Raw genomic sequence first — 27,183 nt, 5'->3', positions numbered from 1 at the left:
ATGAGTTTTAAACACTCTCTTTGTCTGTAAAGAAAGAATTATCTTGACTATAAAGATTTATTTGTCATAAACATGACAGCCATTGAGTCAGCTTTCAAATCTGATCTAAATGAGGACTTCTTAGGGACCAGAGGTTGCTTTCTTTGATTATCTCAAAGCTGAACTAATCGACTTACCTTATTGTTTTTTACCGGTATCGAGTACTATTAATCAGTTCTTAAACAATTAAACATGTCATATAATAGTAACTGTGAAAATGCAATCCAAATATCGGTATGTAGAGTATTAATCAGTACATAATAAACAATTAAACGTGTCACATATAACTACTGTGAAAATGCAATCCAAGTGTCTGAATCAAACACATTCCTATTTCTGAAGGCCTCATAAGCAGGGGTTAGTTTAATCTGGCTTCATCTGTTTAAATCCTGATTAGGCTGAATGAAGTTTCACTGAATGAAGGGAGGGTTTTCAGTGACCCCCATCCTTGTTTATGTATGTGTTTGTCCTGAGTGGGGTCATTGAATGGGTTAGGTTACAATAACTAGACATGTTTACTATGGAAATTATGAAGAAATTGGTTTTATTTTCATGAGGAGAATAAATGAAGGGGGAAAGATTGGAAAATGTTGCAAGCCAGACTCAAACTCATGTCACCTATATGAACAACCACGACTCAGAACGTGCACTAACCACTAGGATAACAGCTGAAAAAAAAAAACATTATCTGAGAAGTATTCTTAAAACTTAAAAAACATGTAAACCAGTGAAACACTACTTTTTAAAAGTTTATTTATTTTTTCACATCTCCAATATAGTTTTATTGGAAGATAAGATGACAAAAGGCACAAATTCACAGAAAAATAAATAAATAAATAAAAACAAATAACATGACAAGGTGAGGTGAAAGAAAACAAATTCGTATTTCTTTTATATTTCTAGAATCATTGGGTTTTAATTTCGACAACAAATTGTGAGATCTAACAATAACATATCTATGAGAAAGTCCCGTTTATCACAATCTGCCTCACAAAATGGTAACAACTGTTGATGAACAGTTCATGTGGATAGTTCCCTTTTATAAGCCACCTGTCATTCAAACACCAACTTGGACTGATCAAGTTTCAGTCGAATCTCTTGAGAGAAGAATGGCAATCAAAACCCCTCAAAAAAGGGCCTTTTCTCAAGCACAAAGGTCATAAACGTGGCTTCGTTCACAGTGTAAACTTTGAAAGTAATTTGAAAGTGGGATATTTCTACAGCTCACAGCAAAAATACAACAACAATCAATGAATGAAAACATATTTAGACACCATCCTGCCAAAGAGTAGAGGTGAGGGGTGGAGCCAGCAACAGTGATGGGTGGGGTTATCTGAAGATTCTGTTATTATTGTTCAAATCACTTATAATCTAGTTTATAATCCCCTACACCAGCATAAAATGCCACAATTTATTCAAATTTCTCTTAAAAAAAGAGAACACAGCAACGTCACCCAGATAACATCTAGCCATTACTAATCCGCTAGCTCTGGTTGAGTTGATGGAAGTCTGTAGCCTGGCAGGATAGTCTGAACTATATTTATAGTTTTATATATTTGATGTGTTCATCTACATTTATTTATATAGTATATACAATTCAATACATAAATCCATACATCACTTTGATTAGACTCAGGACCAACACAGTTCAGGTGTATCGATGGTTGTATTATGACGGTTAATGTTTACCTGCATTCACTTCCTAAGAATTCAACATAATTCTATGGGTGTAATTTTATTCTGTCAGAGTGAATTTAGGTGTGACGATCTTTCATCATGGGTCCTGAGCATTGGCTGAAAGAAACACAAGGGTGTAAACCTTTTGTTTTAGTTACATGTTGGACGTCCCTCACGCGAAAACAAGAAACACTGAGAACTTCAAACGCACATACATCCATACACACATTACGTTACTAAGAAAAGACTGATTTAAAAACCCATACGCAACCCATTTCAACTTCCTTAGCCAATTCCATATCAATAAAACTAGGAGCAAATGGAAATGAGAGTATATTTGTATTAAAGTCCTAGGACGCGACATTCTGAGGGGGTGGATACACTCATAAAGTCACTATCTCACATCATGTAGGCTATATGTTGATTGGAAGGTTTTGTGAAAGGAGGTATTATTGCTAATATGGATAAACGCTCTTTATCCTCGTGATAAGTTATAAAAGGGGAAGTAAGAAAATCAATCCTTCAATAAAAAATAAAGGTGAGACGAAAATAAATAACACATTTATGAATATCCTCCTTGAGCACCACTTCTGGTAGTGACAGAATAGTCAGGAAAAAGTAACATTTTCTATAATAGTATTAATAAGGTTTCAATAAATAAACCTTTTATGAAAGATGTCAAGGTTTAGCGTTACCTCTTCAAGTCCTTTTCAATACGGTAGAGAGTTACACTGACTAAAGAGGGCGGAACCCGATGTTGTAAACCAATCAAAAACAGCTGAGAGAGGGCGAGCTACGCCTACTGTACACCTGTTCTTTTATTAAAATTAATTAATTAATTAATAAAATAATGAGCAAAATAGCCCATTATCACACACAAGGCAATTATGCATGAGAAGAGAGGACAAAGAAAACCATTAATATTGACTGGTTAACAAACAAACAGCAATACTTTTAACTTCTTATTTCAAGAATGTGATACTTTTTGATGTAGCAATGCTGAGCTGATTATAATAAACCATTTGTTTTGCGTAAACATATGAACTGTACTTGCAGTCTGAAGCTTTATCGTGACCAAGCAGCTGCCAGTCAAGACGAATCCACAATGCATGTTACAAATAAGGGTCAGGATGAAGGGACTGTGATTGTACACTACAGTAGGCTACTATACTATAAAGAGACACACTTACAGCTTGGATCAGCTAGTAAATAGATTTAAAAGTGGGTAGGATAAAATTAAAACAGAGCAACAAAAACAACTCACTACTTGATTAAAACAAAACAGAAAAAAACGTTTTGGTCCGCAAAAAAAATAATCACTTAAAAACCCTGTTTGTACACCTGTCACAATAACTCCAATGCCAATAGATATTCTGAATATACATATATATATATATATATATATATGCACACACAAATATCATCTGTTTAACATTAAACTCATCTTAAAACACAATTCTTTTGAGCTCCAGATTTAAATATAATGATTTGACATCATAAACCACAAACTGCTGATCGTCCCTGTAATTAGTTTAAAGTAGGTAGACTTCATAAAGTGGGCATGACTTTTGAACCAGACAAGTAATAGCTTATTTAACTAGTCAATGTGCTCCATTGTCAGACTGAAAGGAGGAAATGGAGGATACTCAGGACAAACGGCCCCGAATAGGGCTGGATGAAGGACTGATTACGATTAAAAAGACAAGTTTCTTTGATTTGATTGCGGGAAGAGATACTGCTGGTCTCCACCTAAACTGAGAGAGATTCAATGACAGGAGAGAGAGAGAGAGAAAACAAGAGAATTCAATTACTTTAAAAGTGAAACACCACAGTTATGTTACTGATATGCTATTTACTAAATACTGTCCAGTATTACTGTTTAAACGTTTAAAGTCAATACTTTTAAACTGTAATTTCAAGAAATTAATACTTTTACTCAAAAAGGAAGCATTAAATTGATTTAAAAAAAACATTATACAGAACAACTGTTTTCAACATTGATAATAATAATAAATGTTTCTTGAGCATCAAATCAGCATATTAGAATGATTTCTGAAGGATCATGTGACACTGAAGACTAGAGTAATGATGCTGAAAATTCAGCTTTGCATAACAGGAATAAATGACACTTTAAAATATACTAAAATAGAAAACAGTTATTTTTAAGAGTAATAATATTTCACAATATTACATTATTTACCATATTTTTTTATAAAATAAATGACAATAAGAGACCTCAACCCCAAACTTTACAACTGTAAGTTTAAAATAATTTACATATACCGTATATAGATATCATAAATAAATGTTCAGAAATAAAAGGGATATTATTATTCCAACATTATTGTTTCAAACAGTACTATGTTGCATTGTTGTACATGAGAGCATGACCTTTATCACAATGCATGTAAGCGGCATACGGTTATCAACTTGAAAATACACACATTCATTTTACATTTTTCTTACATTTGCTTTTTAAAAATTATTTTAATTTTTGTTCAATCAAACAATAAGTCAAAATAGAGATTGTGGCTGTAATTACATCCGGTCCATGCATCACAATGCATGAAAGTTCAAGTGCAATGCACTGTGGGAGTATTCTAGGCATACACAAAATGTGCACACTGTACATACCATGTAAACTGCTACATAATTAATGTTAGTATTATAGTATATTAGCGCAAACATATCAGTTTACTGAGTCCATAAACTAGGAAATATGACATTATTTTTCAGTTCTCAATTGCTGTGTTAGATAAATGACGTTAGGGGGCGCTAAAGATCGTGAATTACCTTTATGAACAGCAGCATCCAGAAACACAGAGCAGCCTCAGTCTTCAAGAGCCACCATTCCTTTCACTGGATCCTTCACTCTCATCTGAAAGACAGCAATGAAGAAAGATGCATGTTTGCTCGCTTACTAAGTGAATTACTCCTTGCAGAAGAGGAAGGGGCATAAGATTTCATTCAGGAAGGACTTTATGATTTGTCATATCGATTTACGCTTGTGGAAGTCGAGGAGGAGACACTGATTTCTGGGATAGTCCTTTAAAGTGTGAGAAACTAGGGATGCCGCCAGTACATGACGTCACTCATTCCCTGGACGGCACCTGAGAGCGCTCAACTGTGACCTGCTTCATTCTGCTGCCCCTTTTGTTCACAGCGACTAGACCTCATTATGACCTACATTCAATTATTCATCTGCCTTGTTACACGTTATTGTCTTTGTACTGTGGGAAAATGTGTGGCGGGCCGAATGTGACAACAGAACCTAAACAAAAACTCAATCTCACAACAAATTAATTCAATTGTCTGTCCTCTTCTGTTAAATTCTACAACAAAAATATCTCAGAGCAATTTGCGCATTAGGGTAACTGGCTAAAATGTCATCATTACCATATAAAGGCTAGTTCAAACTGAGCAACAGAGATCACGGATGATTTTATAGTGGACAAAGACAGTGTAAATGTAATTCTGCTGGAGGGCATCTCATCTGACCTCATCCAGTTGCCTCCTGGTGTCTTCCTCCATTCTGCGGATGTCGTCCATGTTCAGCTCGATCCATTTATCAATCCAACAGAACAGCTGCCGGTGGAAATTAGTGAACAATCGCTTCTCTTGCTGTTGAAGGAAGAAAGAGGTACAAAGTTCATTTTGGAAGGTGAATTTTGTGTAGTTCTAGCTGAAGTCCACAAGATGCCATGAAATGCCTATTTAAAGTCAACATTAAATGGCAATCACAACTGATTTTACTTCCATAATAATAATTTTAAAAAGTTAAAAAGTTTATCAGGAATTGGAGAACATGCTTGTATATAAGTAAGTGGTAACTGTTTCATGATGGTATTGTGGAGAAAAGAATTAAGTAATGGGTGGGCTTTTTTCTCTCTGAATTTTACTATCCTTACCGAAATGCCCAAAAAACCCATAAACCCATAACATTTTAACCCATACATTAACATTCAAAACTTTGGGGTCAGTATTCAGTATTATTTGATAAAAAAATAAATAAAAAAAAACTGTTAACAGTAATATTGTAAAATATTATTATAGTTTAAAATAACTTTTTTTGTTTTATATATATATATATATATATATAGGAGGGATCATGTGACACTTAAGACTGGAGTAATGATGCCGAAAATCATATATACAGTAATGTAAATTATTCCTGTGATGCAAAGCTGAATTTTCAGCATCATTACTCCAGTCTTCATTGTCACATGATCCTTTAGAAATCATTCTAATATGATGATTTGCTGCTTAAGAAACATTTACATTTTATTATTATCAATCTTGAAAACAGTTATGCTGCTTAATATTTTTTAATGAATAGAAAGTTCAAACGTACAGCATTTATTTGAATTAGAAATATTTTGCCAAATTATAAATATCTTTACTGTCACTTTCGATCAATTAAATAACTATTCTTACAGAATAAAAGTATTTCAAAAATCTTACTGATCCCAAAAACTTTCATTTGTAGTGCTTGTGTGGTTTGGTTTGGATCAGGTTGGTAAACATAAGATTTTGTGTGGTTTTTGACTTAAAATATAAATAAATTTGAAGTAAGATAAAGCAAAAAAAACTCTGCCTATCTGAACAAAGCCTATATGACAGAAATGAAAGATATAAAGACTCTTAAGAATATAAGAGAGCGCCAAAATAAGTATTTAAAGAAAATATTAAACATTTTAATTTAATGTTAATGAATCACATAATGTAGATGTCTCACGCACTCACCTTTTGAATAAAGTTTTCCACTTTGTTTTGCAGGCCCCACCACTTGAACTTGACAGTAACCAGTTTGTAGGCACACATGTGTGGGCAGTCTGTCTTTTTAGGTAGTTCTTTCTACACAGATCCAAAATCCATTTAGCATTTGTACAACATTTCCCATTAATAAGCTTCCCACTCGTAGATCAAGCATGCACATTTACACAAATTTTATACCAGTACACAGTCATTAAGGATGCTTATAGATACCTTCCAATCCGGACCAAGCGGCCCTCTTCCAGTTTTTACAGACTTATACTTAGTGGGGTCTTCTTCTGGTTTATAGTCCTACAGAGAGATGACACTGATCATATTAGAAAGTAACTGGAGAAGGTAACTATTTTATCTAAGTGAAGCTCACCTTTGGCTCCACCTGACTCCGGTCTGCTATGTCTATGTACACCACATCTACCTTCTTCCAGGTGTCTGGGTCTAAACCGTGAACCTATACAGATGAACGCAACAATCAGGTTAGAAAACATGAGTGTCAGGTTTTACACAAAACTGTGGCGTTCACACAAACATCATACATTACAATACTTACATTATCCTGCTGTCCCATGTCGGGTTTGTGCCACGTCTCGATCTTGATGAGGAAGTTTTCTTTCATATACTCATTCTAAGACAGAGATAATCAATGAACAAACTGATAAAACTATAACTGATCAACAGACATTAGAGTGACTGCATTGACGTGAGTCCTCTCTCCTTTCACTGCAGCTCAAGTTACTGTCTTGTCTTTCACTCAAACAGTGAGCGTTTATATGTGCTTGTGCTATACATCTACATGTTTAACATGTTTGTTCAGTCTACACATCTACATGTTTAACATGTTTGTTTAGTCATATGACAGGTTGTACTAGAAAAAGTCTTAAGTGTGTGTATACTTGTGAACAGTGCATACTTACAGTGATTACTGAAGTGATGCAGGATAGGCATTAGAAAAGAAAGATGATATAAATTAGACCATTTCTGTTCAAGAAAACAGCAAGTCTCATTTAAGACCATTCCTAATTTTATTTAATCTCGTATGAATTCAACCTGGAAGCAAAACACTGCAAATAATATCCATAACAAAGCTCAAGATTGGTCCCATAATTTTTCATAATCAATTTGTTGGTTTCACAGTCACAATAAATCAATAAATTAGTGATAAACAATACATCAACTCATTAATGATCTTTGTTCAATTAAACTCAGCTGGAAATTGATAACATTTAAATGCAAAAAAAAAAAGTTTAAACTGTTTTTGATGAAAATGTCAGTTTTGGTATTTTTTTATTTTTTTTATTTGTGATTCTATATTTGAAAGCAGGCTTGAATAGACAATTCTAAATACTAAAAGTCTGCATTAAATGTAAATTGACCTTATAAATGCATGTTATTGATCTTATTGCGAACATTTCATCCATGTATGTTTCATTTTTAGAAATTTCTGACATCAAATTTTCTTTATCAAAATGTCTTTATCTTGAATTTGAACTTGATTTCCTCAACTTTACACTCAGATGTACATCACAACATGGAAGAAAAGATCCCTTACTACTACAATTTCATTGCAACTTTATTGTATTATTTCCAATTCTTACAAGGTATTAAGGTTGCCAAATTTTGCAGTGAATATTTCTGAAATGTCATATTGATTCCTGAAACAGATGTTTGAACCTTTCCTGTGAAGGAAATGTAGAAGCTGGAGCTTAATTGAATACTACTGACACACTACAAATGTTACTGTATCTGTAGACACCTTGACATTGACAGATGGCTGGCTGGAAAACGTTTTTTTTTCTAACAATTTACAGATTTAGAGGACAACTGGCCAAAAAAAGATATCAGACAAATAATTTTGTTATTCAATATTTGAAATACTATTAAATTATTAAAAAATGTATTACTACTCAATACTTGCCATATCAACTCTTTACAGTTTATTCAAAAGCAGAACTGCAGCACTGCAACAAGATTTACAAATATCTTCATGAATAGACTTCAGCAAATGAGGAGTCTGCCATGTATGTGGCTGTGAGAATGATGTGAAGGGAATGTGTCAGTATAATCTCAGTTTCCTGTGCTGTAACCCCACTCCTTCTCAGCTCAAACAGTGAATTATTCAGTGCCCGAGAAACAGAGAGAACAGATAGGAAGGCATAATAATAAGAAAGCAAGAGGAACAAGGAGAACATGAAAAGAAATGTAGGCTTGTGTGTGTGTGTGTGTGTGTGTGTGTGTGTGTGTGTGTGTGTGTGTGTGTGTGTGTGTGTGTGTGTGTGTGTGTGTGTGTGTGTGTGTGTGTGTGTGTGTGTGTGTGTGTGTGTGTGTGTGTGTGTGTGTGTGTGTGTGTGTGTGTGTGTGTGTGAGTGTGTGTGTGTGTGTGTATAGTGTGTTACCTGTGCGACAGTATGGGTAGGCGTTCCAAGCTTTCTCATGAATGTTCAGCGCTGATGCTGGTGCAAGCATTCGTACAAACGACGGGACTTTACTGAAAAAGCAAAAATGCAAATGAGATGTAGAGTTTTTTTTTTTATTTTTTTTTTTTTTACAAATACCACATTTAAAGTGAAATGTGTCTCTTTTTTGTTCAAATACTTTCTCCAACCAATTGCTCTGTTTGTTTGAGGAATTTAACCAGATCAATATAGCAACAGTGGCTCAACCAATGGTGTGTGTTTGGGGTGGGGCTATCTGTTATTCTGACCAATAACAGACAAGGGGAGTGTCCAGAGTTGCCAAGTCCGCTTATAAACAACTGTGGGCTTGTTTGTTTTCACTTATACTTATATTCACTTATAAATTTTGGCAGTCGCGTGTTTTTGGGCTTCTTTCCAGAATACAGTTGCGTATTTGGGCTTGTTAATGGTTGGCACTCATAAGACAAAATGTAAGACTACAAGTATCGCCGCTTCCTATACGCAGAGTATGCAGTTTGCGTAGGGCACCAAATCTGTTGCTCCAAAAAAAAAAAATCCCCTTACACCGGAAAGAGACAAAAGAGGCGAAAAAGAAAAAAAGCCCAAGATGAATTCCGTGCATTCAGGCATGTCCACAAACATGTGAAACTTTATATTTTTGGCCACTGAAGTTAATGGGTGACATTAATTAAACGTGTTTAACGCTGATATTAATTTGACCACCACCAACGTATCTCTCTGATTTGATACTAATGTAGCCTATACCCAATTTATGTCATACAATTTAAATTATTGTAATGTGCTCTGCATTGCATTCAGAGTCATGTTACTTTCATAAAGTGATTTTGATACTTTAGAGATCAATGTTTACATCAGAACTATAAACAATACAATTCTGCTTAGGGAATCAATTTAGCCAGCAGCGGCCCTGATGACTACTTTATTGTTTGAGCAAGCGAAGTGATTACAAAGGTATGTAAGTCTGCGCTATTTTCCACTGAGAAGGTGCTCTTATTCGTGCCAGAGCTGCATGCATTTAAAGATTAGGTCACACTTATTTATAATCAGATATAGTATAAAATATGTGCATATTATATACAGTAAAAAAAACAAGTCCTCCCAAACTTTGTTGTGAAAACATAATTTACTGAACCCACAAATGGACTGTTTTTTACCAGTCCATTTTGCCATCTGAAGTAATATGATTCAGCATGTTTATGCCATTACAAGCTGCTTTTGATGCAACAGTAAGGAATGACTTGATAGCCATCAATGCATACATATTATTTTTGTAAATTACATCTTATTTAGCCAGGGAAAATAAAGTGCCTGGAGTTTACGTGTCTCATGAGTTTTGGGGACAATGAAATCATCATTTTAGTTCAGTTCATTTATGCAAGTGGTGCTGTGATCTGTCATTTGGTCTTTGAATTACATACCAGGAAAGTAAAAGGAAGTTTTTGAATGGGACTAGAAACGGTTTAAAGAATAAAAGCGATCCATGTTTTTGGCAGAACATAATAGAAAACTGGAACAAAATCCCTTTTAAAGGGAGTCCCTATGCAGACTGTGTGATGTGTGCATGTCCCACAACCCAAAACCAAGGGTTGCTTATTTTAGGCTTGTTTTTCCAGAACTGTTTAATTATTTTGGGCTTGTTTTTAGGCTATTTCTCTAGTGAAACTAGGCAACCCTAGGAGGTAAAGTTGAGCACCTAACCTAACCCCAAAAAATGACAAAATAACCAGGATATTTTGCTAAACTTGTGAAAGATCATACCGGTAACAGTATACTGGTTTATTGGAACAATCCCAGGATGTGTAAACGATGAACCTATTTTTTAGTGCATTATTTTTTTATTTTAACATTACAGTTTTTCTCAGTCGCTTTGGTGCGTTTTTCACATCATCCCTAACATGTGCAAAATAATAAGTGCATTTCTCAGAACAATTTGTACAAACTGCAATATATTATAGATATGTTTCTAAAGCTAGTCCGTCACTAAAAATCCTTAGTACATCTCTCAAAAGTAAATATTCATGCCAATGATCATGTCAGTGTCATCAGAATGATAAGTCATTGAGTCAGTGTTCACGAACAAGGTCATCAAAATGTTTAGGCATGTTGTCAATTGTAACTGTGTACTTTGACAGTATTACCTCATGTAAACTTACAGTAGGCTTCAGTTTGGATGACAGTTACTGTATTGAAATTGCACAAGGCTGCACTTCTATGGCATATTATCAATTTCAACAGTACTATTTACATATTACTGTATGTGGGTTATTGATAGAAAAAGAATGGACAGGATTTTGTTTTTCACAGCTTTTACTGTACTAGGGATGTAACAATATATCATGTCACAATATATCGCAATACAAAAATCCAACAATATGTATCGTGGATCGTGACAATCTGTATTGTGTGTAGTTCACCCAAAATAAAAAAGATTCAAAAAGAGTTGTAGTGTCAGTACTACATTACGTAAAATACTATATATATATATATATATATATATATATATATATAATGTTGAATATAATGTATAATACTGCAATGGAGGAATATTTGTGGATCCTGATAATGCCAAATGTCTGATGTTACCAGTAAAAGTGTCCAACATTATTTTACTAAATAAATCTAGTCAGTTCAAGCATATTCATCTAAAATAATTCTGTATTTTCAGCTCCAGAATCATGAATATTGCTATTCTGGTGTCTCTATCGTCCTGTATTTCCAGCACTATTCATTTACACACACACAATGTATTACCAAAATTAGCATTTTAATCAACAGTTCATTTTTTGTTAATTTTTTTATCAAATGTCTTGGAGTATCGCAATACAGTAATATCGTATCGTGAGTTCAGTATCGTGATATGTATCGAATCGTGACATGAGGGAATCGCTACCCCCCTATCTTTTACTAGTGCTACTTTATGAAAGAAAAAAACTAAATAATTTACAGTAGGAAAAAGACAAGGGGCACAAAGGAAAAAAAAACTAAATTAGAACGAAACACAGGAAACACCCCTAAGTTGTGGTCCGTCTATATGCTTGCCAATTGATTACTGTATTCATGAGATGCACCTTTGAGCAATTTAGACAACTGGTTGATTGTTGGTTGAACTAACACTTTACATTCCTTCATGAGTGAGAGTCAATTTCACCTGCACGATTCATCAATTCACGTTTTTTTTACAAAAGGTCTAATAGAATTGTGTAAAACTATGCTTGAAAGTTATGACAAATAGTTCAACAATTTTGCATGTAATGGCTTATGCAAGGAACTAATGCTTAGATGTTTTTAGGGGTAAGATTATTCAACAGACAACCATATACTATGTTTTGATCAACATGACATGAGCAATTGAAAATGTGGAAAAAAGCTGACACTTGTACATTATCAATTGCAATATGTACAAAAGCAATTGCAATTTGTTCAAAGGAATAAGAAATTGCTTTAATGATGTGCACAAGTGACTAGATGATTTGGAATGTGTACAAGAAGTATCAAGAATTGCACTTTTGATCTAAGAAATGCACCAAAGCGACTGAGAAAAACTGTAATCTAGCACATTTTATTAATACATTTATGTGTCTGGGTGTGTGTAAGTGTGAGTACCTCTGCAGGTGGTAGATTTTGTGTGTGTACTGTCCCTTCTCGCCATCTTTCTCGTAGGGTTCGTTCTTCAACACCTCCACACCCTCTCCTCCACCTGTCTCGTTCTTACTGGCCTCCGCAACGGAGTACAGCTGCCCGACCTGATACTGTAAGACAAAGAAATACATACATTCCACAATCTGAATTATATTTCAGTTATATTTGAACACTGTCGTATATTAATCCTAGTTTCACCTGTCTCTCTCTCTCTCTCTCTCTCTCTCTCTCTCTCTCTCTCTCTCTCTCTCTCTCTCTCTCTCTCTCTCTCTCTCTCTCTCTCTCTCTCTCTTTGTGTGTGTGTTTCCCTCATCTTCTGTTAATCTATGCTGAATAAACAGATTGGTCAAAGAACAATGGCCTCTTTCATATCTTAATCACATATAATCCTGTAGAGAATATAGTTAGAGTATAAACACACATACACACACACATGCAATGCAGCACCATACCGAGTAAAAACTGCAAAAAGACTTTGCAAATAAGCACAGAGACAGATGAATGATAAGGGAATGCAAGTTTGCAGTCTGCATTGAATGTGATGCAATATAAATACAGCAAAATAACTGCAAGAAACATCTTGTGCACAACAAAAAAACTAACATACAATCTGAGCGAACAGTTTAGTCCAATTCCTGAACAAATGACTCTTAAGAACTGGTTCTTTTTGTTGAACCCATCCAGCACGACCAGTGTAGTCTGATAAGATCCTGAACGGATGACTCCGAATGACTTAATGAATAGTTCAAAAATACATGTAAGCGGTTTGAATCCTACACTGAACTGAATTCATCAGGGGTGCGTTTCCCATACAACGACGTGACTCGCTGCTTAAAGGTGCAGTCTGTAAGAATGACAAATTTCAAAGTAAAATAACTGGCTGTAAAAGGGTTTTTCAGAGAAATGAGTATGTAAACTTAGCATGTTTCCTCAATATATGCAAACATATTATGCTATTTTTATGGTTTAGTAAAGTGAAAAAGTGGTGGAGTAATAACTACTTTTAATGAATCTGTTAAGATCAAATAAATGCTAGATGTTTTGCTATAAATTGCTGACAGGGCATCTGAGGACTATTTCAAATTTTTCTCAGTTATTTTGCTCTATTTCCAGATTAAATAATAGGCTCGTTCTTACGTGGTAGAGCACATTCACACATGCGCACTCTTCAAAAAGGGTTATATTTTTTAGTATAATGGGTCTACTGTGAGGTAGATGTGTTAAACTGAGAGATTTAGTGTCCTGTCACACATGCTCAATGTCCGCAGCCTCCACTTAGAGTCTGAGCTGAGCCAGCAGCAGAGATTCAGCCTAAAACACCTTCAGAATCTTACCCAGAATCTTACCTAGAAACAGCCTGACTGTCTAAATGCGGGTATTCATCCCTAAACACACCGCCCATCACACATAGGCTAAGTGTATATGTGAGAGAGAACAGGAGAAAGAAAATGACTAGACAGAGCAGACTGCCTATACCAGTTATAGAATGAAAGATAGAGGAGAGAAATGGTGAAAAGAAGAGAGGGAGGTGAAGGAGGTGACACTCCTTAGACAGTCAGGCATACAGATGATAGATAGACAGACACACAGATAGATAGATAGATAGATAGATAGATAGATAGATAGATAGATAGATAGATAGATAGATAGATAGATAGATAGATAGATAGATAGATAGATAGATAGATAGATAGATAGATAGATAGATAGATAGATAGATAGATTTATAGGTTTCATGCTCCCTGTGTAGAGTGTGGTATTCTACATGCAGTGTCATCATTCCTCTGCCAATCAGAGACTTCGTCTCTCCTCTCCTCCTCTCAACCAATCAGAGGCCAGTAGCAGTATGCGTCACTTTGCAGCACTCTATGAAAATCCAACCTACATCACACACTATCATCCCACTCACTCTGCAGACCACACACACACAAACACACACACACGACAGGGTCTCTTCTGCAGCGGATGTGCTATTTTTCGTATTTGTGTGCAATATATCTATTTTTAAAGTGACATTGCATAAAACTGTAATCTTTTTGAATGAACAGCATGTGTAGACTATAAGAAAGTCTTGTTAAGCCCTGATTATAGTCCACTGATGGTGTCTCATGCACCAGCATGCCTACACTGACAGACAGCTTATGGTGTTTGTGTGTGTATGATTCTAAACAAGGAAGAGGAAAAAAGAGTGGAAATGAGGGAGTGTCACAAGGGGGCATAAACTGCCCAGCTGCCCCCTTAAGCAAGTAAGCTTTCTTAATCCATCATTCCCTGATGAATGAATGGACTCCAGGAATAGTACTTTGCCCTCTTGCTTTAAACAACATCCGCCAAATAAAACATGTCTTTAAGGATCCTGAAGGCAGATGAAGGATCAAGGCTTTTATTCATGTGAGCTTATCTGACAAGAGCTGCTCTCAACGCTCAAAATAATGTGCCAGTCGTTGTCGTTTATTTGTATCCGCAACCATAAAGACCAATAACCATTGGTGATTCTTAATTTTATGATCTAAATTTGATTCTGGTCTAAATTTGCAGCAAGAGGCCATATTAATATAATATTATGATTCTTTGTTCTTGAAATGTGGATTTGTGAAATGTGGAATCAATCTAAGAAACTTTATATTCTCTAATATCTTTATTTCTCTAATATTTTTCATTTAGATGTCTTCAATCCTCCATAACAAATAAAAAATAAACATATTTTAAGAGAAATAAATAAAAGAAATGGTTACTGTAATTTTAGTCACATTATTTGTTTATTTTAGTTAGTAGTGCCAGAAGTTGGCAACAAGTGAGTGTCTTTATTAATGAGTTTTAATTGTTCAGTCAAACAATTTGTTCAAAATGCTGATTCATTTAGGAGAGAAGCAAATAAGTCACTGAATCATTCACTCAACTGATTTGTTTTAAAATTGATTCTATGAGGGACAAAACAACTCTGTGTGCTGCTGAGGAACACAACGCTTCTGCTTTGACTTCATTTTGGACTGTTACATTGGCTATCTAAAATACACTGACAATATTGGTCCAAAAATGTAAGTTACTCAATCTATGATATATTGTTAATGTAAGAGCGGGCATTTTTAACTTAAATCTGCAAGGTTTACACATTGGTTAAATAGGTTAACAATAAACACATTGAGTAAATAGGCTTACCATTTACTGCACATTGTTATTCTTCTAGTTATTTATATTTACTATTTATATATATTATATTATTTATATAGTATATTTCACAATTTATACAGAATTTACAAATACTGAAGTGACAGTCAAACTATGTATACTTTGCAAGATCATATCCATTTGGGCAAGAACAAAGTAAACCTCTATGAATTATGGATCAACGTTTATAAATTAAGTGACTATCCTTAAAGGGACAGTTCAGCCAAACATTTTAATTCTGTCATCATTTACTCACCCTCAAATCGTTCCAAACCCGTAAGACTTTCTTTTATCTTCGGAATTCAAATGAAGATTTTTAATGAAATCTGAGTGATTTATCCTCCACTATTGATAGCGACACAACTAGCACTTTGACAGTTTAAAAAGTTCATAAATGAATTGAGCGGTTTAGTCAAAATTTTCTGAAGAGACTGCTTTATACGCAGAACACATTCAATTTAAGCTTTTATTCACATATAAACATTTAGCAACGAGCACAGCAGTTGTGGTAAACGAAAACTCAAGCATGTTCACTTGATGTGCTAGAACCAATGAGGTTCAATCTCATGTGTTACGCTGCACGTTTGAGCTTCCACATGAGGTTTGTTTTCTCGCGCGTCAAGCAAGTTCAGTTGAGCTTCTGTTTATGTTCGCTGATCAAAGTTTATATGTGAATAAAAGCCTAAAATTCAATCTGTTCATCATATAAAGTGATCGTGTCTCTTCAGAAAAGTTAGACTAAACTGCTTAATTCACATGGATTAGTAGTTTTATTATATTTTTATGAACTTTTGGAAGAATCAAAGTGGTAGTTGCGTAGCTGTCAACGGAGGGACAGAAATAGATCCGATTTCATTCAGTTGTGTTTTGAAGATGAACAAAAGTCTTACGGATTCAGAATAATATGAGGGTGAGTAATTAATGACAGAATAAAAAACTTTGGGTGAACTTTCCCTTTAAGGATAATTTTCTAGGAAAGGGGCACTTAAGCAGCCAGTCATATTTAGCTGATATCCCTTTATGCTACGTATTTCAACAATAACCAGTCATTACTCTGACTGAAAATAGACTGATCAATTAAAATGATGATTAAAGAGTGAAGCTAGATATGTTCACCCACCTTCGGTTCATTCAACTCAATTTGAATCCAATCTGCTCAACATCCATTTAATTGTGCTGTGACCGTCTTAATGAAATCAATGCAATGCAAAAGTCTTTTTTAACCTTTTAAACTCCCACTGGGTGCTAGGAGGAGGCTCTGACTTGACAGGACTTATATTAAAATGTCTTGTCCTAGACATATTTTATGTGACAGAACTAATTATACTATAATCTAAATGGATCTTGGCTGACAGTACTTTTTTTTAGGAATATGCTGAGGTATAAAAAAAACAGAGCAGATGAAAAGAGGGGCCTCACAAGGTTGAAGCAGCCCTTTAATTTGCTTAATCCAGCCCAGAGAAAGGTTTTTTCCTCCAGGACAGATCCCACCTGCACATTTAGGTCCAAAGATACCAGTAGATTACTAGGAAATGATTTAAAGAGACATAAACAGCTGGAGTCAGGTAGTCTAAAAGCAGTTGAGGTGCTTTGATTAATCATCTGACTGGATCTTAAAGGTGCAGTGTGTAATATTAGCAAAACATGCCAAAACAGTGATCTCCATCATCCACACTCCCGTCATCCATTATTCAGACAAACAGACTAGTGTTGGGCGGTAAACCGGTTCAAACCGAAAAACGGTTAATATTTTCGTCACGATATTGATTTTGAATAAACCGCTATACCGGTGTATTTAATTACACAACGTTCGGAACGAACGTTACGCTGCGCGACACTGTTTCAGACGGACCCTTTGCAATGTTGCACTTCTAAGCAGCAACGAGTGAGGGTAAACAAACAGCAGTGCTCTGTTACGTTACATGGACGATGGATGCTCAGCGCATTGTTCTAGCGCAAAAGTACATTAATATAATGCGTGAGCGCGAATCTCTCTGCTCGCGCGCGGAATATAATGTACCGCACTCTCAGATACACGCTGCTCTTGTTAAAATAGGTCTATTTTCTCTGGGCTCGCTCAGAGGATCCTGCACTTAAAACGTGTTCAGTGCAATCGCGAATCTCTCCTCTTCCCCAGCTAACAATTTTAGGTTATAAGAACGTTTTCATAACGTTCCCATCAAGTTATAAAAACGTTAACGTTATTTCAGAAGGTTCTAGGGACATTCAAAATGTCCAGTTTTTTAGACGTTGTATTAACGTTATTTCTTGGTTATAAGAACTTTATTCAAAACGTTGTATTAACGTTCTTGCTTGGTTATAAGAACATCATTCAAACGTCATTAGAACGTACAATTCTCCTGTTATATAAACGTTGTATTAACGTTATTTCCTGGTTATAAGAACGTTATTCGAACGTTAAGAAATAACAATTTTAGGTTATACTGGGCTCAATTCTATTCTACAATATTCACTAATTACAGTAAAATAGACCATTCTAAGTCAATTTACTCCAGTAATTCATCTCTCAACCAGTAGAAAATGCTTTGAACACCTGATTATGCATGAAAAAAAAACGTCATAAACCGGAAAACCGGCATAATTTTGAAAAAAAAACGTGATATAAATTTTTGGTGTAACCGCCCAGCACTAAAGCAGACTGCAATTTTCATTGGTGCCATTTGTGGTGCAAAAATTACATGCTGCACCTTTTATGTACAAAATAACTGATAATAGAGTGGTGCAGGTATGACATCAGAACTAGGAAGACTAATTTGCCGCTGGTACTTTCGAGATTTTCCTATGTGGTTTTATAATAGATTTTATGTGTAAAATTAAGCCTGTGGTAAACATAATTTGACTAGACTTTGACGTCTTTATTTTACTTATAAATAGAAATACTAGAAAACCCCACATGAAAATCTTAAAAGAACCTGCGGTGAATTAGACTTCCAGGTCATGACATCAAACCTCCACCACTCTTGGCGGTTGGCATTTCTTTTGCCAACCCAAACATAAAAGTGAAATCTGAATTTTATTTTTTTACAGATCACAAATGTGCATGAGGCTAGACGAGGAGAAAAGCTGAGAGAGAGAGAGAGAGAGAGAGAGAGAGAGAGAGAGAGAGAGAGAGAGAGAGAGAGAGAGAGAGAGAGAGAGGCAAAAGGAGTTGGTATCAGGTAACTCATTAGATATTCACGACCAGATCACTGAATAGAATGACACACTAGAGGATCATGGGAAATGAGGAGACTGGGAGACAGGGAATGCTAAGTCTGAATTGGGCAGAGGAAAGAATGAGAGACAGAGAGGAAGCAAAGTGTGAGAATTGCTGACTAGGCCAAAAGCACAGTTATTAATGCTGGCACACACTAAGAGAAGTGATGCATTAGTGGTTCTGCACGGGCTGTATGGTATCGAACAGCATGAGACAAGTAAGATTCATCCTCTTGCTGAGATAAATGACTCATAAGTGACTGAACGACTGTGATCTGTGGCTTAGTGCACATGGAGAGCATCACAAAACTACATCGTGACTTCTGCTGTCAAAACGAGCTAAGACTGAGTCATCCGAACTCAACACATGCAAATCAGCGATTGATACCGCACACACATACCAAAACAATGTTTGAGATCAGTGTCATTACCAGCGTTCACAGCATGCTACACAAAAACACACACACACACACACACTAAATTTGCACTTACCTCCTCCACAGAAATCGGTAGGATCACTCGACTGCAAAAGAGAAAGAAAAACAATTAAACAATAATGAGCATGTTTGCTTTATCATGTGGTTACATTTCTAAAACATTTCTAGAAATTTATAGGACGGTTTTTAATTCTGCCATTATTTTGACAATTCCTTAAAATAGAACTACTATATGCAACATCCCCATATATATTGGGGTTGGTAAGATTTCTTTTAATGTTTTTGAAAGCTTTTAAAACAGCAAAAACAGTGATATTGTGAAAAATATTACCTATACATATACACACACATATATACAGTATATATACTGTATATATAATTTGCTATTTTGACTCGATTTAGTTGATTTGGTCACCAATAAAGATCAGAATAATTTTCAATGCACAGTAGAAAACAGTGTTTAGAAAAATCTCAATTGTGTTATATACCCTCGTTTCAAAGCAATTTTTTATGTAACTATCTTAAGTGTAACCATAACCATATTGTCATTAAACCATTTCAATAACAAATAATGTGCTAACTAGTTTTAATTTGGTATTGACTTTGAAGTGATACCTATATACAATATCGTCACACTATAGCAACGCTCTCCCCCATATTTGGCTATTTTTTTAACTGGGCTTATTTCCGCTGTTGGTATAAGTAGCAGTGGGTGGTAATAGACAAGAAATGTACATGTATGTATGTTTTGTCTCTTCAACAAATGTTATATATTGTGGCCTAACGTATCATAATACAAAATGAATCTGTTCATATTAGCAAACCTAAGAGAATCTCCAATATCTGTGTACTGTTTCTGGATGGTAGTTGGCAGCATACCAAACTTTGTGCAGCTTGCATATATAATCAATACTTCTCAGGAGTAAGACAATACCACTACTGCGCTCCATTCCAGCACAGCTCTCTCATTATTTGCCTTATGACATGAACGCACACACCTCAGGACTGTCTACATCAGACTTATGAGGCATACTCTGACATGAAGCATGAGCTTGTTAGGAGGTCAAGGACCAGGTTTACCTTTAAAGTCGGCATGAAACGGAACTTGTGATAGTCTTTTTCTATTGTGACACATATGTGAATGGATCGGCTTTTTGAACAAGAAGGGAAAAATGTAGGAGGGACTTGATTTAGTCTATCGGAAATTTACTGGATCGTTGGATCGCTGTGGTTTGCTATAGGGTGCAACAGTCGGGTTGCTGAAATGAAAACACCATTAATTTTCCATAAGGAAATTGATTTTTAACGATAACCTAGCTATAAACCTTTCAAGACAACCCAACGGTGAGCTACAAGGTTGTTAATCAATGGTAGTAGGCATATATGCTTTTGTTAAAGCCGTCGGGCTGCATTATTAGGGCCCGAGCACCAATGGTGTGAGGACCCTAGTGGAACTGCTCTGTTTATTTCAACTTATTTTAAAATTATCATGTTTAACATCAGAATATGAGGTGACAAACTATATTACCCATGATTCTGTACAGAAAATTCTACCAGAGTCTCACTACAAGCAAAACATGCCAAAAGAGGTCTTAAGCTCCGCCATTATTCACTACGAATGATGTAATCTCCCTACGCTCTCAAAAATGAAATATTTGTTTGTACATATTTCTTAAAATATGTGTATATATATATATATATATATATATATATATATATATATATACATTTTTAAATGAATAGTTTTATATTTCTCCATCATTTTTTATTTGATTATGCTATTCTCGATGCTTCATGGGATTGTAGTTCCTTCGCTCACCAAAGCTGTTAAGCACACAGTCTTGTACCTTCGAATCAAAGTTTGCAAAGTTATGATTGCAGGATGAATTGGTTCTTACGCTTTAAAGGTGTCATGTTACTGCAATTTTTAAAAAAAAATAGAATATTCTCTGATATCCACTTATATTGCTATCAAGATTTTTACATAAAAAACATCCTAATTTAGAAGTAATAAGCTATTTTTTTATCCTGTTTTTGAACCTCTCTTTCGAACACTCTGTTTTGATGGGTGTGCCACATTCAAGACTTGGAAGTAAACGCCCACTGCTATGACTGGGAAACAGTTTTGCATATACACAGGTTTCTTGTATACAAACAATACCAGATGCGTGTGCATCCAAGAGGCAAGACCGCTATATGTCAGGCCGAGTTCTGTGAAAGAACATTGGAATTAACGTAGATTTTGCATTGTTTGTAAATTCTTGTTGACTCAATAATAAACTGCAATTTCAGAGTTGGATCTGTTTGTTTGTGTTTCATTTGCATATTAATATAACATTATGTAAAATGTTAGATAGTTGACTAGTAAGCTAAGTTATAATGTTTGTCATCATGTCTCTAAATGAAATTTAAATCATAAATCGAATCATAAAAACCTGACATACCCTATGCATTTAGGTTAGTTTACAGCACAACAGCTCCGTGTCATCTCTGCTTCTGCTAGAATAGATGTAAAGAGTGTCTGCACAGAAACCCGTGTATTAAAGTAAGTACTTGGAGTTACCACATTTATAATTGACAAAAGATGACTTACAGTGTTTCGTGTAAATGGAATTATGAATGAATGTACAATTGTTTTTCACACTGTCGTTCTTATAGACTATTATCCTTTTTGATAAAGTGAAAAACGATAGATGCCTACACTGTCATTTGCATTAACCCCATAAATGCCGAAGCAAAGGGAAGAACAGCAAATCAAACTATTCACAGGTTGACTGTGGCGCTACAGTTTAAATACTCAGTACATATCAAATGACCTGTATCAGCCAAAGCAATAGTGACACATGGTAAAAACACTGTTACTCACACTTGTGTGTTGCGACATTACAGTCGGATCCAATGTAGTTGGCACTGCATCATCTTTTCTCTCTGAAAAGCCTGCGTCGAACTGTGCCTTGTATAAAAATGAATTTGCAGTAAAATGAAGCGAACAAACGAACAGTGTCTTACTGACACTACTTTAACGACAAGACAAGGCGAAGTAGCTTTTGTGGAAAAAACGAATAAAGAAAACCAGTCACAGCGACAATCGTTCTCCCCTCCGCCATGTTTAAAGTTTAGGGAACGCCCAACTCGGGAACTTGGGTATCAAAATTTTCCCAGAGCTTCCCAGTGGTAAACATGACTTGAAATGTCCATTTTTTAACTAGGAAATTCGTATTTACGATAATTCCGATAGCAAGTGAAGGCAGTACTAGCTACATGACATGCATGAGTTGGTGGGTGGGGCTAAAGAGGCAATGATGTAGAGGTAGGCATTGATCTTGTTCTGCAGATGCGGTCTTTCCCCACACTACTCACATGGAAACGAGTAATTTTCTAGGCTTGGTTTCGATAAAAGCTGTTTTTGGTCTGAGTAAGTTGAAACTTACAGGATATTTTTACAGTACAATGACCTCTTATATGTCAAAAGATCAAGGAAAATTTGATTTCTCAATTCATGATCTTAACAAAGACTTCTTAAAAAACCATATGTGAAGCACTCTATTGCTGTGATGTCATATGAGTGACAGGTTGTCCAGCCCTCGCGCCAGTTAACACTTCATCAGAGAAGAGAAGAGACGTTGCCTCAAGAGGGACGGGAAGTTATTTTGATTAAAGATTATGAGGCCACATGAATTAAAATTAATAATGATGTGCACACTCTGCACGGTTAAATCACTTAAATCACAATATTTGTATTTCATGGTGACATGTACAACAAGATCTTTGGCTAGAAATTCATACGTTGATGAGAATATATGGTTGATGATTTTGATATTTTTATTGGGAAACAAGTCAAAAATATTGATTATGAACAGGTTGATTTTTCTTTATATAGGCTAATCCTTTGTACTTGAGCGAAGTTTGTCCTGACCATATATCAGATGCTTCATAAACTCAGCATTTATCAAACGCTTTGGTCACACAGGTGTGTTTTACTGTTTTCTGTTAGCATCTGCTAATAGCAGGAGTCACCTTGCCCTCCGGAGCGTTGCCTGTGTCCCGAACAGGGACTATCGGTCACCATGGTGGATTCGGTGTCTCATGTACTCGATGACACCCTGGCTACTTTCTGCATTATAAATGCCTTTGCCTGCATGGCTGCATTTCGCTGTATAAGACAGGCTTTACTTATTGTTTCAGTAACAAGACAATCAAGTTTACAAATAGATTCTGAAATTCAATATTCAGAGAAAAGGTCAGCTTCTCTACTTTACTATATAGCTCAAATAAACTGCATTCAGCCAGAGATGAGGATATAATAATGTGATATTTTATATATGATGTTTTTCCTTTATGAAGGTAAATTTTTTCCGTAATATATTTTGGAACTTTTCTAATGCGTTTTATACATTTTATGTCACACTTGTCTTAAATGTTCACTCTTAAACCATGGAAATCCATTATGAAAATATGAATAATTGCATTAAAACTATGATCATCTAAACTTAAATAATTAAATTAAAACTGATCATCTAAAGTTAAACTATCATAAAACTTTTTGATATTTATTGTGAGAAAAATATTATTTTTACACAAATTACAACTATCTCGCAGTTATGGCATCATTTACCACAACCAACCACTTTTCCACTAGTAAAGTTTCTTCCGTTTTCAGTGTCAATAAAGAACTTGAAATGAAATAAGACATGATGCGTGAATAAGATCATCAGAAAAAAATCATTTATTAAAACAATTATTTTATTTTTTATTAAACATAATTTCAGGTCAAGCTTTAATTTTGTTGAATAAAGTCAAAAGTGTAAAAATATTATTTAATTGTGTGTATTTAGGGTACATAAAAGCTATAAAATGACCTTTAGTAAGAAATTTTCAGGAAAGAAAATGTCGAGATGACAGAGTTAGGCTAAGTGTGATGAATGTATATATTGGATGTTGTTAGTGAGACTAATTCAACTATAGTGCGATAGTGAAAAGTGTTTTAAGAGAGTTTATTTTCAAAAATTCCAGAGGCCAGAAGTGATCATAGAAACGCCCATATAATCTGTAAAATTGCCATGACGTTAAGGCATGAGTGACTAAAAAAGTATTTTATGGCAGATAAGATCAGTAGACCCAGCAGACATTGTGTCTGGATCCTGGAGGCAAAGTGGATCACACAGAACAAGAGGTCACTGTTTTAGCTCACATAGCCTACACAAACTACTAATGTCTAATAAAAGCACAAAAATCCTTAAATGTAGGTAGCTGATGTATAATATGTCCATGGATCATTTATAACGTTATCTCATGTCCTATAATTGTTTTAAGTTTATCACCATTTTTACCTTCACTAGTGTAATTTAGTGTGGTGTGACAAATTATTTTTTAAGTCACCATGAAATAAGCAAGTCTTGTTTTTTTATGGAATATTGATGTATTTATTATAAATGATTTATCTGTGTACATCATTCTTTATTTGTTTTTTTAAATGTGCCCATGTGACCACATAATCTTTAATCAAAATAACTTCTTTAGGCAACATCTCTTCTCTTCTCCGATGACGTGTTTACTGGCATGAGGGTGGGACAACCTGTCACTCACATGACACCACGGCAATAGCAAATGACAATAATCAAAACTCCTGCCTTACTTCTCATACGAAAAGACGTTTCATTTGGATAAATGTCACAATAAAAAAGAACAAGACTATCGCGACTGTTGATTTAAAACAACAAATATTCCATGAATCTCTCAAATATGAGGTCATAAAAGGTGCATGTGTAATAATGAAGCTTGAATTTTAAATATGACAGTAATCTGCATTAAATACAACTGATCAAAACTGAAACTCAAACCACATTCCAATTTCTGTGGTTTAATTCTTCACCTGAGGGTATTTTTAGTTTTGAAAGTTATTTTTAGTGCATTATTGGAAGCATGAAGTACCATGGACAGCAAACCCTGAGGGACCTGAGGTGTACAGTACAAGCATCCACTTTAGAGCCAAGAAAACTGGCTCCTCCTAATAAACGAGCCAATTGTTATTATTTGGTTGTTATTGCGGTAGGCTAGTTCCAAAATATGAAAATATAAACTATATTTCATGATTCTTTAAACCAAGCTGCATATGCTGCTTTTTCTTTTATAGAACGGACATCTCGTTCTCTACGGAGCCCTCTCTATTTCTCAAAACCTCCATGACGTGGTTGAAAGTGACGTCAGAGAGATGCCGGTGTATGTATGACAGATGATAATAATACAGCGTCGCGTCCTTGTTACATGCGTCGCGTTGTAGGGATTCAGGTCGTGTCTGAGTCATCCCGAAGACGTGTGTGTGCGCGTTCCGGCACGAAAGAACACCTCGACAGTGGAATTTAAGAGAAAGAGGTATTTCAGAAGGACAAACATTAGGAGAAACCTGATGTCCACTGCGTTTAGTCTGCTTTAAAACCATTTCCTTTTTCAATTAATTTTAAAACGTAGCATTCCCTGGTGAGAGGAAAAAGGGGTTTGCTTGTGTTAACTGGTCAACAACTCCCAGCGTTTACACAGTAACCATAGAAGTTTACTCAGAATGTGCTACAGTAAACGCATGCGAACAGAATTCAGCTTTGCGCGAGTAACCATAGCAACAGCTGGTCGCTCGCTATGTAAAAATCGGCATAACAAAATTACTGTCATGTTTTACACTTTATTACATCGTTTTACATCGCATAAATGAATAACAACATCGCTAGTTTGTTGAAATCGTCTTTACGATAATTTGACGATAGGGGCGCCAAAACAAAGCCTTTTTTATTACTGACAGAAATTATTTTAAAGTTATTGAACAATTCACACACTACCAAAACCCATCTAAAACCAACAGACAGACCATGTTGATTTTTTTTTTTCTTCACCAGGTACATCGGAAAATATGTGATATCATACGCACTGCACAGTTTTGAGATGAATAGAGAGCCTCATATGGTTCAGTGACCTTTCTGACGGTGGCTTCTGTTTGGGCAGGTAAAGGTTATTCATATTTCAAAGGTGAATGACGGGGGAGGTTTGGAGTAACAGTAATCAAGTTGGAGTTAGTTAGCGGTTCAATGAAACATGCGCAAGGTGAACGGATTCAGTTGTTCTGAAAATGTGAATATAGCATAGGCCTATCGCATTGCCACATGGTGATAAATGAACGGGATATATCTGAAAGTATTAGTATAAATACACAGGCGCCATTTAATATCGGAACGCGGTGTGCTCAATTCGGTCCGTTTCACCTTCACGAGCGTATCAATAACACAATGAAGAAACAATTAAACTCACTCGATTAGATATTTGTTCCAAAAATCTTCTTAAAAACGTTTAATTGATTAATTATCATTATTATCGAGGGAAAACGTTTTAATTGCACCAGCTAAAGCATCACAGACACGTTTTAAACACATATAAAGTGTACTGTAGGCCTAGGTAAAATGATAAATATCACCAAAACCATTTGTATAATAAATGCCTGAAAAATAATTACCATCAATGGCTTTAAATGTGAACTGTCAGAAAGTCAAGTTTACAATGTCGCCATGGCCTCTGGTACCTGCGCTGCATGAACAGACAGAGGATGCTCTCATATCAGATCAAAAATAACGCTGCACTTACAATTCTTTTATGAGCATTTTCTCCGGTGCTTTATGCCTTTCAGCGATTACGTCGTTTTGCACCTGGATGAATCCAAATCGGTGTCGAGTCCTCCGTTAGTCCCTGTGTCTCGGTCTACCCCACCTCACCCGCTTCTATGTCATTCTAGGGACCGTTTTTCTATTTCCCAAAGATTC

The 27,183-nt window shown here is 35.4% G+C and overlaps 1 protein-coding gene across 1 annotated transcript; it reads right to left on the bottom strand.

Moving 5' to 3' along the window:
• Window positions 1-775: 775 nt before the first annotated feature.
• On the bottom strand, window positions 776-27,183 carry pitpnab (phosphatidylinositol transfer protein, alpha b). Its single transcript, XM_077242737.1, has 12 exons — window positions 27,008-27,183; window positions 19,437-19,467; window positions 12,525-12,670; window positions 8,880-8,971; window positions 7,401-7,408; window positions 7,037-7,111; window positions 6,854-6,937; window positions 6,703-6,780; window positions 6,460-6,570; window positions 5,215-5,337; window positions 4,510-4,594; window positions 776-3,470 (listed from the first exon to the last, which is right to left on the bottom strand). Exons 1-11 carry the CDS (start codon window positions 27,022-27,024, stop codon window positions 4,547-4,549), a joined length of 813 nt encoding a protein of 270 aa, XP_077098852.1. The 5' UTR covers window positions 27,025-27,183; the 3' UTR covers window positions 776-3,470; window positions 4,510-4,546.

This window comes from Siphateles boraxobius, unplaced genomic scaffold, assembly GCF_051911475.1.
Source record: "Siphateles boraxobius isolate OS27281-9 unplaced genomic scaffold, OSU_SipBor_1 25, whole genome shotgun sequence".
NCBI classification, from domain to species: Eukaryota; Metazoa; Chordata; class Actinopteri; order Cypriniformes; family Leuciscidae; genus Siphateles; species Siphateles boraxobius.
Note: the sequence above shows the minus strand (reverse complement) of the source record. Positions and strands in the feature narration are given on the sequence as shown.

What these genes read in the sequence shown, in the direction of transcription:
- pitpnab (XM_077242737.1), bottom strand. An exon ending in TACCGATTTCTGTGGAGGAG is followed by an intron (nt 12,671 to 19,436) that starts GTAAGTGCAAAT and finishes TTTGTCTTACAG; the next exon opens with TATCAGGTCGGGCAGCTGTA. An exon ending in CGCTTGGTCCGGATTGGAAG is followed by an intron (nt 6,571 to 6,702) that starts GTATCTATAAGC and finishes GGATCTGTGTAG; the next exon opens with AAAGAACTACCTAAAAAGAC.